At 37.5% G+C, this 12,853-nt stretch overlaps 1 protein-coding gene across 1 annotated transcript in view; it reads left to right on the top strand.

The window, feature by feature from the left end:
• Positions 1-12,853, top strand: part of SPTBN5 (spectrin beta, non-erythrocytic 5) — a 92,352-nt gene that overhangs the window by 18,978 nt on the left and 60,521 nt on the right. The window contains exons 15-27 of the mRNA XM_090141997.1: positions 149-400; positions 1,056-1,343; positions 1,937-2,183; positions 3,021-3,160; positions 4,343-4,442; positions 6,067-6,237; positions 6,330-6,494; positions 7,266-7,492; positions 8,291-8,477; positions 8,930-9,130; positions 10,063-10,179; positions 11,390-11,553; positions 12,540-12,672. Coding sequence (XP_089998123.1) covers positions 149-400; positions 1,056-1,343; positions 1,937-2,183; positions 3,021-3,160; positions 4,343-4,442; positions 6,067-6,237; positions 6,330-6,494; positions 7,266-7,492; positions 8,291-8,477; positions 8,930-9,130; positions 10,063-10,179; positions 11,390-11,553; positions 12,540-12,672 — 2,392 coding nt within the window. The remainder of the gene's footprint in view (positions 1-148; positions 401-1,055; positions 1,344-1,936; positions 2,184-3,020; positions 3,161-4,342; positions 4,443-6,066; positions 6,238-6,329; positions 6,495-7,265; positions 7,493-8,290; positions 8,478-8,929; positions 9,131-10,062; positions 10,180-11,389; positions 11,554-12,539; positions 12,673-12,853) is intronic.

Raw genomic sequence — 12,853 nt, 5'->3', positions numbered from 1 at the left:
TTCTGAATCAAAACCAGAAACAAATGTCACACTTGCTAAAACTCTGTATAACAAAGGCTATAAACTGAATCTATTTTTTAGGTGAAGGCAAGTTCTGGGGTAGTGACTGAGGCAACGTGCAAGTAATTGTGTTCTCTCTCCCTCCAAGGTGGGAACATATGGAATCTCTGAAGGAGGAGAAGGGCTCAGAACTGATTGGAGTGGCTGATGTGAGGACATTTCTTGAGGACTGTCAGAGCATAGAAGTGCTACTGCAAGACAAGATGGGCCAGCTCAGAGATCTGGAACCAGGGAACTTACCTGCTGGGCTGGAGTCAGACAAGCGCAAACTATCTGCAGTTGAAAGAGAAGTCCTAGTGATCGAGAGGAAAATTGAATACTTGAGGAGTGTTGCAAAATCGTAAGGAACCTGCTCTTTGTTTTCACATTCTATACTAATTGTCTAAGATGACATTGTAAAGAGAATGAGCAGTCTTTGAAATTTCCCTTGAAGTATCTTTTTAGCTGCATGGGGAACCAACTTGCCCATTGGTTTGAGGTCCTCTCTCTTGAGTATGGCTGGTGAAGTGGCTGTTTCCAGGCTTTGCTGTTGTGGAAAGAATCTGTAAATACAGCAAGACTGTGACTTTATCAAGTCATCTGTACTAATGGGAGTTACTCGCACATTTTGAAATAGGTATAATTGAGGAACTGAAAGAGGATCATCAGGGGAAACAAAGATGAAGGAAGAATAGCTGGCAATTGTGCACTACAGTTTGAATTTGAAATTGTGAAGCTTTTTACTTCTTTGAGTCTTCTATACTTTCACAATGTATAGATACAATTGAACCACAAGAATGTTATCAGTCTTTAAAGAGTCTCTAAAGTGTATTTTCTGTGGTACGATGTTTTCACACAGATGTTTTTTGCCAGTTTGGAGTATTCGGTGCCTTAGCTGACTTTCTTTTTAACAAAAGTGTAAATATCCAAATTTATTACTTTTAAAGGGCATTGGTTCAAGCTTCAAATTTCTGAAGCTGTTCTTCCAATTTTTTGTATTCTACTTCTTGCTGTAGTATTAAGGACACTAACCCTGCAGAGAGCAAGGCCATCACGGAGCAGGTGGAGTACATGGAGAGGCTTCTGGTAAACCTCAAGTTGGAGACCCAAAGGAAGCGTGACCTTCTGCAGCAGGCCCAAAATCAACAGTCCTTCCTGCAAGACAGCCGCAGGCTCCTGCTGTGGGCAGAAGGCATCAGGGAGAAGATGAGAAGTGAAGAAATGGGTGTGGACGTGGCTTCTGCAGAGCAACTGCTGAGGGAACATCAGGATCTTCTGAAAGAAATAAGGTCTCAGAAGGAAAGGTAGGCTGACTGAGCAGAATGGGGTGATATTTTAGCAACACCATGAAGATGAAACATCTATTGTGTATATAAATTATGCATGAACGTTATGCTGTTTATTTAAATGCTTGTGAAATTTTGAAAGAAAACTGCTGAACGCAAAATCCAGTTAGCTGTTGCATCCTTGCACTGATGTCAAGGATGAAGAGATGTCTGTTAGAGTAAAGTTTCACAAGCTCTCTTGACATTTGAATAATGCCACCTGCACTTTCACTTCCCTCAGTTCTTCCCTTCTTATGCTTCATGTTTCCAGATGCCATGGTTTTCAATCCTATTGTTCTGCAGCATTATAAAGTTCTAGACATAGTGTTGGCCCTTCTTGCTCATTTAATGGGGAAGTCTACTTACATGGCGACTTATACAGAAATCTTACCTACCACCTCCAGCCAGTATCTCTGAGCAAACAACTACATGCACTGTGTAGTGTACAACAATGGCTAGCAAGGAAAGAGCAAGAGGGAGGGGGGGACAGCTTAGCGTTTACTGCTGTGCGCTATATAAGAGAATTAATATATTCACATGAACTAAGGTCTTGATTTTCATTCTCTGGGAAGATTTGTGCAGCTAGAGGAACTTGGGCGTAAAGTAATTCAAAAACAACCCAGTAACAGTAGGACCAGAGATGTTCACCTGTCTGTGGAGAGGCTTGCCCAGGAGAACAAAGAGCTGGAAAATATATGGGAACAGCGATGGAAAAAGCTGCAGGATGGCTTGGAATTACAGAAGTTCAACAGGGAGGGAGACCGTATCAATGCTGCCCTTTCTAGCCATGAGGCTTTTCTCCGGGGTGATGACCTTGGGGTACGTACAGCAGCTGATCTTGTTTCTTTCTACTTCACATGCAGGGAGTCACACATTTTTCTTAATTAGATCAGCTTCCTCATTCTTATGGTCACGGCATTTTCATACTTTGAAACTAGATTGTCAGTTTTTTATTTGTGTTCTTATGTCCTTACTCATCATAATGAAAATTAGGCTAGTCTCAAAAGCATTTTAAAAAGCAACTAGAGCTGTGATTTGTTGCTGTGTTTGCATGACAGATGATTTAGATACAACTGATTCACAATCTGGGTGTCTAATGCAAAATAAATAAATAAATAAGGTTTTGAGGCTTAAACATAATTAATATTTTTTCATTGAAATAGAAACCTGAGTTTAAATAAATTCTTTTTTTTTTTTTTTTTCATTGAGTATTTTTAAAATGTTAAAGCAATGAAGGGAAAAAAAAACAACAATAAATGAAGACAATATTTATGAGATCACTGAAGGACGAAGATACCTTTTATATTTTCAGTTGAAGAAGTTTGTTATTTTAGGACTAACTAAGTGGAATAAAGATGTGCTTAATTAAGGGTATACTAGCCCAGATGCAGAATACAGATTTTCTTAAAAAGTGGAAATGGAACCTTAATGTAGGAACAAACATATGACAGGTTAAACAGATATATCACAAGCCTAAGCATATCTATTGCTTATTTATAGGCTGTATATACACACAGTGTATTATACACAATCTTATTGCTAAATGTCTATCCCTGAAAGAGAAGAGGGAAAGTAAGGACAGGTAATTTTTTCACTGCTACAGGAAAAGCATACAGCCAATAAAAAACTTGATCAAAGTTTCTTTCTTAAATGCAGGATCATGTAGATGCTGTTCGAAGCCTGCAGAAACAACATCAGGAATTTGAACAACTGCTAATGGTGCTAAAGAGACGAATTGAAGCATTTAATGAAAATGGGGGAGACCTAATAGAAAGTGGGCACTTTGCATCACACATGTAAGTCCAGACTCCCTCCCTCCCTCCTTTTTGTTCAGAGGAGGAGGTAGGAAAAACAGTAATTCCACTGGAAGCATGTAGAGTTAATAAACGATCAGATCAACATTAAAATCTTTTCTCTGAGACAGGTTTCAGTTGATCTCTAAGGATAAGGGGCAACAGATTCAAAGTAGAATAGAGGGTAGATTTAGATTACATATCAGGAAGCAATTCTTTACAATGAAGGTGGTGAAGCACTGGTACAGGTTGCCTAGAAAAGTTATCAATGCTCCACCCTTGGAGGTGTTCAAGGTCAGGGTAGAAGGGTCTTTAAGCAACCTGGTCTAGTGGGATGTGTCCCTGGGAGGGAGTTGGAACCAGATGATCTTCCAGCCCAAAACATTATATGATTCCAGGCGGTGATCTGCTGAATAAGGGCAGGGAAAAGGGTATTTTTCAGAAAGATACAAACATCCTATGCTCTCAGGACAAGTGAGTCTAATATTAGAGTTAGGTTAAAAAAGGCATTTTACAGAACGCTAGAATAATCATTCTTTTATAATAAAACTAGTAGTATTAAAACATTTCTAACATAAATACATCAGTAAATACATTAAATGCCTGCATAATTAAAATTTTCTCTCACCAGTATCATGTATTAGAACTAATATGTTTGCTGTTAAAAAGTTATTTAAAACTTTGTTAGGAAATAATAACACATCAGGAGCAGCTTCATATTGTAGTGGAAGCTGAAATTGGTCAAATGGTCCATGATTTGTCATTACAAATGATAACATCTTGAAAATTTCCTCCATGAATTCATAAAACTACTCTTAAAACCAGGTATCTTGCCAGCTCTACTATCATTACAGGGCTATTCCAGGGCCTCACTGCACTTGTATCACAGAAAAAATAACTATTCGTGGTGGAATATTTGGGTAGAATAAAGGCCTAGGTGTTTTAGTCAAACATACATGACAGCAATTCACTAATGGAACATAGCTATAGAAAAGGAAAATCTAAGGTAGCTGGAAAGCAGTATCTGGTTTTCGATTAGCCACACAAGGTCATAGGACAGGGCTGTATATTCCTTCCATCAACAAATGTGCGAACTAAATTGCAATCATATGATGCTAATGTATACAAAAGAATCATGGACATGTATGATCATTACAACATTGAACTTACTCTTTTTATTGGTAGTATTAAAGAGAGAATGGCTACACTCCGGCAAAGATGGGAACGGCTGATAGAAAGCAATTCCAAGAGAAAACAGAGATTATTGGATTCCCTGCAGCTGCAGGTAAAATGATAGAATGTGCAGATTCAGTCAAGCATGTATGAAGTAAGCTTACTGTTCGTCTTTGTATGGGACACATCTCAAACATTTTTACTGCAGCTCACTTTCCACTTTCCCTTTGGCTATGAGACAGAAAATGTCACTTTCCAAGGAGAAGGTGATGTGTAGGGGTTATATCTTACTAAACTATAACCGTAGTAACATTAAAAGCCAAAAATTGAGAGATCAAATGAAAAATATCAACAGAAAGTTTTGTCTACCGGATAAGTTTATTCTGCTCATTACTATTTTTCTGAGTGTTAATCATTTGGCACAAATTAACCTTTCACTCTAGATTAACATAATTAGGGAGAATACCTTATACATTCTAACTTTTATATTAACACTTATTTTTAAAAATGTTTTAGAAGCTACAGTGCATTTAGCTTAATTTGTAATGGGCTGCCAACATAATGAAAAAACTAGCTTAGATCTTCTTGCACAAGTTTTAATGAAAGTTCATTTCATAAACCTGGAAGGGACAATACTAGTATTTGAAGGGACTCTTCAGAAGTTAGATTACCCTTGCAGATGGAATGAAGCTCATTCATCTTAGGGAAAGATATTTCTAGACCAAGCAACTTGCAGAAACAGGCTTCTTTTCTTACTTCATAATAAAATTTGGAGTTGGACTCGATGGTCCTTATGGATTCCTTCCGACTTGTGATACTCTATGATTCTGTACTATTTGAAAATAGCAATGCTTCATAACCATTAATAGATAACATCTTACCCACTTTCCAAATTCCTACTGACAGTTTTTCTTCAGAGAGATGAAGCCAGTTTCTGCTACTGCAGTATTACCTATGCTTGTTCTCTTGTGCTTAATGCAGTCAATCAATCATTCTGTGTTATAGTTGGAATTCTGTGTTATAGTAGCATCAGTCAGGAGAAGATTTTTTTTTTTTTCATTTTATTTTTGCCAAGTTTAATACTGTTATTTGCTATATATACAAAGGAGTTTGCATAAGGAATTTGATTTTCCAAGACACTTCATCCCATCTTTCTGTTGTAGATGCAAATTTTGCAACTTCGGTCTACATCCCTTGGATTCCATTTGCTACATTTTTTCACTGAGAATGTTTATGAATAAATGTACAGACATTAAGTATAATTATTATTCTGTCTATAAGGTTCCCTGCATGGAAACATCTACCAAAAGCATACATACATAATTGGGACACACCACTTTATGCTGACTGTATACAATAAGTATCATTAGTTGTACTTTTGGCAAGAATTTAGTTTCAAGTGCTGAGACACAAAGTTACACTGGAGGGTTGGACCACATATGGTTTAAGTAGTCTGTCAAAAATGCAAACCCTTGCTGACAATAGCATTCAATAGATGAGTAACTGTGGTAAAAGAGAGACTGAAAGATACTATTCTCACAACTGAAGAACAATGATTCACTATCATAACTTCTTAATTAAAAGTGTTGATTGTATAGAACAACTTTCATATGAGAATATAATACTTCTCCTAACTCTTGCAAAAAAATCAGGACTTCATACTAGTGGCAAGGATGCACTGAAAATCCATGCCAAACCAGAATTTAAATCTATTTAATCCTATCTGTTTCTGTAAGGAGTTCAACCGTGATGCTGCTGAGCTTTTGATATGGATGGAAGAGAAATACAAGATTGCATCTGATGAATCCTATCGTGATCCAACAAATGTTTTACGCAAACTGAAGTGGCATGAGGCCGCTGAGAAGGAAATGATGGCTAATGAGAAGCACTTTGCAACACTGATAAAGGTGAAGACATTTTTGAAACAAAGTGTTCCACTTGGTCCTAAACTTCATGACCTTTATCTAATACAGAAATGTGCTGTGCTGTGTTTTTCCAGAAAGGAAATCAGCTGATTCAAGATGACCATTATGCTGCGGCTTCTATCCAAAAGAAGATGTCAGAGCTAGAGAAGAAGTGGAAGGAACTGTATGGGAAGATGATAGAGCGAGGTGACAAGCTAAGACAAGCCGGGCAGCAAGAACAGCTCATGGAACTGCTGCAGGTCAGGAGGTGGAGGGGTGTAGAGGGGAGGGCTAGCACAGGAACCTGTTGATAAAATGTTGATTAAAAAAAATGTTCCTTGAAAAAAAGAGCAGAATACTCTGCACGTAAAAACATGTTTAAGGTGTTTGGACACAAGGAAGATCACTTTCTACAAACTCAGGAGAGAAAAGCCAGTGTGAGGCTAACCAAGCTCACTCTAAAGCTATAAGGAGGATAAAAGTGCCAGCAACAAGATGCAATGCTACTGAACTCAAGCTTAGCACTGCATCTGGTTATCCCAGATGAAGAAGCCAATCAAATCATTCTGCAGGGCTCAAGATTGTACAAAAAAAACATGCCAGCTTTGAGTCAGTATGGAGGTTTGAGGCACAACATTACATTCAAAAGTAATTCAGGCAAACTTTGTGAGAGGAAAAATATGCTCTGAAGCTGTTTCCAGGTATTAACGTTTAATTAAACTGCTGTTGCATTGAATTTAAATGCTAAACTTTGAAGCCATTGGAGGTTTATTTGTATCCGAAGATAGCTTAAGCTTAAAGAGATGAATTTGTAGTTATGTACTTTAGTAGCTCAGAAGGAAAAGTACACCAAAATGGAGAGCAAAGTAAAATATTCCCAGGAAATGCCTCTTAAAGGCACCTGGCCATGGTGTTACCAAGAAATAAGGTAGGGATTTAAATATTGTATCCAGGAAGCTGTCCTGGGAGGAGCTGAGTGAAAGAAAATGTTTCAAGGTCAGTAGGAGCATGCAGTAACCTTTTCCCCATAGGATGCCAAAAAGAAGATAGAGAAAATTGAGAAGGTTCTTCAGGAAGCAGAGACAGGCCATGATTTGCGCTCCAGTCGTGATCTACTCAAGCAGCACAGACAGCTGGAAAATGAGACACACGAGCTGGCAGAGAAAATGAACTCTATTGTGTCCCATGCAATGAAAATGGCTGCCAATCACTTTGACTCCCAGAGAATTCTGGATGAAACGCAAAAATACCTAAAAAGGTGAGGTATCACACTCTTTTTATTCCCACTCCTTATGTCATATCACATTTTTTGTTCCACCTTGGACCCATATTCAGGAATGATTTATCCTGTTAGTTCTTCTATAGCCATGCTTTGGTCTATACCTGCACAGCTGCAGGGCGATAGATTCAACATCTATTACTGGAATTTGCTCCTTGTCTACTGCACTCCTACTCTGGTCCTTTGGTTACCCATAGGTCATCCAGTTGCTTGCTAAAATGTGCAGTGATCAATATTCAGTAGCAACTAACTTCCTTAAAACATCATAGGACAAGCCTTTGGTTTCAAAAGTGAAAAACTGTTTTTTTTTCTCCTCTTCTTGCATTTATTGTTCTTAGTCTAAATTAAAAGTTGACTGAAATTCTCTTTCTTCCAAGCAGCATTACTTAAATGGCTGGAAAGTGAGGCATGAATAGTGTAACACTGTATTCTCCTTTTGATGTAGGTTTACATCAGAGTTATTAACTGAGCAGTGGCACTATCTATTGCAGCAGGCATGACCTGTGCCAGGATATATTATGACCAAGGCTTGTCTGAGAATCACAGCTTCATAAAGCTCTATTCCCATTTCCCATAGCCTGCTCAAATCCCTTCCATACTTGCCCTCAGTAACCTTCTGGAGTTCTTGGATATACAGCCAAAACTAACCTTTGAATTTTAGTTGCACAGAAGTATCCAGTGTTCTGTAATCATGATTGTGATATCATAGACTAATTCCCTTGGCAGGACTGGGATAAAGCTTTGTTTAACATATATGTTTTAATGGATGGTCCCTAGGTTTGAGTCTTTGCAAGCACCTCTTGGCGAGAGGCGTAAGCTGCTGGAAGCAGCAGTGGATCTTTATGAGTTCTACCATTACCATGACATGGAGCTGAACTGGATTAATGAGCGATTGCCTATTGCCAATTCCACCAACTGTGGGAAGTCCTTGGATGTAGCTCAAAGTTTGTTGCAAAAGCACAAGGTATCTCCTTTCATCAAGTCTATGATAGCTTGTTGGCACACTGCACATCACCACAGCCTGCAGACCAGCACGTGCATAGTTTCTCCAGGGAGACTGTTACAAGCAAAATGTAGTGCAACACTAATTGAAATATGATTCCAGCACACTGAGACAAGTAAGCAGAATAGTGTGATTTCCAGGGCAAACAAGGAATTCCTGTAGGAGCTGCAAAATTTTCCATGTTTTACAATATTCTTATTCTGAGAAAGATTATAGCTCTTCCAATTAGAAGTGGATAAAAGCTAGTGTACTTCATATTAAATAGAAAAATTAAGTTTTTGCTTTGTGCAGTGGTCTGGGTAAAATATTTTGACTCTCATGTTCTCATACTATCTTAGTTCTATACTTACTGCACTTCTTTGTCTTTACATATCCTTCCTTTCTTCCTCATTTTTCTTTTTTCTCATCCACAGGAATTTCAGGCAGAGGTGAATGCCCACAAACAGCAAGTCCAGCGGGTCCTGGATAAAGGAAGGACAATGATTGAAAGTCAGCACCCATCAGCACAGAAAATAAATGACAAATGCCAGGAGCTTGTGACTGCCTGGCAGGGCCTGGAGAAAGCCTGTGAAGAAAGGATGAAGCAGCTGCAGCACTCAGTTGGTTTCCAGGAGGTACAAATTTCTCCCATAGTAGCTTTTTCAGGGAAACAAGAGGATCAAATATTTTAGGTGAACAACAAAACAGCTTAAATCTCTCCCTTTAATAGTCTTGGAATTTACTTCAGCTCAGACTCATGGAGCCAGACTCAACAAAATAATACTGAGAGACTGATCAAGCCATTCCACTTAAAGCAAGTTAGGACTTTTGACCCTATTACTTCAACAAGATAATGGAACATAATTTTAGCCTCCTTAGAAAAAAATTACAGGCAAATATGTATCTGGATAATCCAAATGTATTGTCTTTAGTGGGTCATTTAGAGTGCAGTCACTCAGATGACATAGGTAGATTTTTAGACATAACAATATTTGCACAATGCTCATAGGTCCACCTAAAGTATGTTCTATGGAAAATTTAATCATGTGGATCTTGTTTCCTCCACATGTATAAACCGCTGTCCATACTGTAGGCTTTATGAAGCCTAATCTTTATAGATGGTTTGAATTCCACAGAAATCTATCACCAGAGCTTTGGTGCTTGAATTTGCACTGATGTCTTAAATCTGTGGCCTCCTTCATATGATTTGAAAAAGCAACAGTATGTATAAAATCCTCATAGTATGTTCAAATTTATATAAGGATTCTATAAATTAAATGCCATTTAGAAAGCATTTTTTTCAGGGATTTGGCAAAGCTAATGAAGTCTCCCTTGGGTTCGTTTCTTATTGGGAAACACACCCAGCTTCTTCTAAGATTCCTGCAACTTAGTCCAGTCATATGTAATAGTAGTCCTTAGGATTAAATAGTCTTTATTAGTTTTTCAGTGTGATATTACAGTAGACCTTATCATGCACCCTTTGCTTCAAATGTATTAGGTCAAAAGAATTACATGAGTATTATGGAAGTTGACACAGACATTATTTTGCTTTTTCTTTAACTGATAGTTTCTAATGAATACTTCAGACCTGGAGGCTTGGATAGCAGAAAAGCGTCCACTTGTGATGAGCAAGGACTATGGTAAGGATGAAGATGGAACACTGAAACTCCTCAAGAAACATAAGGTATTTCAGAAACTTCTTAGTAATTCTTGAAAAATTAAATAAAAGATATTCAGAGTTTGCATCTGTGATTAAGGAATTGAGTTGCTATGTTGCTTCAGGAAGGAATGACTGCCATAATATTTGAATTTTTGGTCCATCAGCAATTTTTTTTAACAAAGCTAGGATCTTCTTTGTTTGCATGTTGTGCTCTGAGTCTGAGAGTAATGGGTGTAATATACCAGGCTGCAAGAAGTATACCTTAGTGACTAACACCATGCACTCTAACATCTGGAATGGTCTTGAATAGTTTCTACAAATATTCCTAGCATAAAAACATGTTTGAGAGGCAAGATTTTGAAACTATAAAAAGTTGTGAAAAAATCAGAGGTTTTCTGTTCATCACTGGGAGTGCTTTTAACCCCTTAAGAAAGCTTAAGGCCTCATTGAATCTGTAACTCCCATGACAGCAGTCTTGAGTTTGATGCTGTTTACACAGACCAGCAACTTTGAGATTATTTTTCAGATTTGTAGGTAGAAAAAATATTTCTTCTCTCCTGCTCTTAAGTCACCCAATTCTTTTTTCTAGTTCATCTATCTGAGAGTAGCAGAGGAGGTCAAGGAATCTCTCTTCAAATTCTGTGGACTGGCAGAATCTTTTGATCTGCCTTTCTTTTTTAAAATGTTCTGTTTCCTTGATACTTAAGTGTCCAATCATCTAAAAGATAGCTCAAATCAACATGTGTCCACATATGACTAGACAGACAGAAGAGGTAGATATAGTTCGTTACTCTGGTTGAAGAAAATTTAGTTCAACAAAATAGTAGAATGAGGTATGTTCTCATCTTATTTTTTGAGGCCAAAACTATGATCTGATATCTGTTTTTCAGTCTCAATAGATGCATGAAAAAGTTTTATGTTTTTCCTAGAATCAAAGATAAATATTGTGTATTATTCCAGGAATACTTATCTCTGATTAACTGTATCAGAAATTTCTAATTCATCTAACTAACTTGTTTGATATTATATATGCAGGGTTTTTTTGTTTGTTTTTGTTTTTAAAAAGAGAGAGAGAAAATAGCCTGAAACTGATCAAGTCCTGGAAATATCACATGCTTCCAGAAACTTTTCTCCTCTTTTAATGTCTCCATTGATTCCAGTATAGACTGGCGCAAAAGTTGAAATAGTGAAAGTCTTGGAAAATCTGCTCTTATTCTGCTCTGTTCTTTAACAGGTACTGGAGCATGAGATTGCTGTTTACCAAGATCTGATTAAAGAATTAAATGAAAGTGTCCAAAATCTTCCAGCCATGGGTTCTATCCAATATGTTGAGGTTGATGCACCAAGGGAACAAGTTCACTCAAGACTCCGTGAGTTACAGGAACTAGCAGCAAAAAGGTATGAACTAGAAAATATATATCTTAGCTGACTCTAGTCTAAATTGCCATGTGGGTGCTATGTTTGATCCAAAGTCTAGCTGACTATGCTTTGACTCGAGTAAGTCAATCAAAGGCATCTCCAGTTACCTCACTACAATTTTTATCACGTCCACCATGTCCCCTATTTTTAATTGTATTTAGGAAATTGCTTGTTTCTGTATTTGAATTCTGTGCACCTATGGACATTTTATTATTGCTACATGAAGCCTCTATATTTTGCTGAAGGAATTCAAAGCCACCAAATTTCCTCTTCACCCTTCATCATCCTCCTGTAAAACAATTTGAGATCCAAGATTCTGACTTTTCTTCCTGTTATCTGGACTATGATATTAGAAGGGTAAGGGAGGGGTAAGCCTTGTTTTAGAAAGTTTCCCTTACTGAAAACTACTAGAAAATGACTTTATTTATTACATAGAAGAAGGAAAGCAATTGATATTATGCTTATCTTTATGGCCAGTGCCATTGCTATTATAAGAAGTCTTTCGTCTTTGAATAAGATGTATACTTTTTATTTCACTTCCTTTCTCCTATTAAAATAGTAGCAAGTTACAACAAGACAGTTTGATTTTACCCAGGATTTTTAAATACTTCTAACTTGTTGTTGGGAAAGAACAAATGCCCATTTGAACAGTTTAGGTTTTATCTCCTCAAAAAATTCATACAGAAAAGGTCATTTAAAAACAAACAAATGAAACAAAAGAGGAAGAAAGCTCAGCTAGGTATTGCGCTTTTCTGAAAACTTCAATCAGTGAGTCTGACTTGGTTGACAGCTGTCATCTTATAAATATTATTTCCAGTCCTGAGAAATAAAGTCAGCTCTTTTATTAAGGACAATGAATCTTGATGAGGAGAGTGTGGGGGGAGTAGTAAGAAAAAAGATAATAATTACCCTTCTCTTGAACTCCCTTATTCTAATTGTATTTTCTTATCTCCTCCCTGCAACAGAGGAAAGAAGCTGGATGAGACTCTTGTTTTGCATGAGTTCCTACGAGAATACGAAGATCTGCAGGACTGGATGGCTCAGCAGAAACAAGCAGCCAGCTCTGAAGACTATGGAAATGATTATGAGCATGTATTGGTGAGTTTTTTGAGTAACCAGTCACCCAAATCAACCAAATGGTATGCTGTCAGACTGTAAAAAGATTCCAAGATTGTTCCTGAAAACTTGGAAGAAGATGAAAAGCGTAACATTGAAAGCATGAATCACTGGGAAACAGGAATAGAAAAGGATCAAGGGTGGGCAGAAATGATTGTCTAGT

The sequence above is a fragment of the Phasianus colchicus genome, chromosome 5 (genome assembly GCF_987193195.1).
Source record: "Phasianus colchicus chromosome 5, bPhaCol1.hap1.1, whole genome shotgun sequence".
Classification (NCBI taxonomy): Eukaryota; Metazoa; Chordata; class Aves; order Galliformes; family Phasianidae; genus Phasianus; species Phasianus colchicus.
The sequence above is the reverse complement of the archived record's forward strand: the minus strand, read 5'-3'. Positions and strand labels throughout refer to the sequence as shown.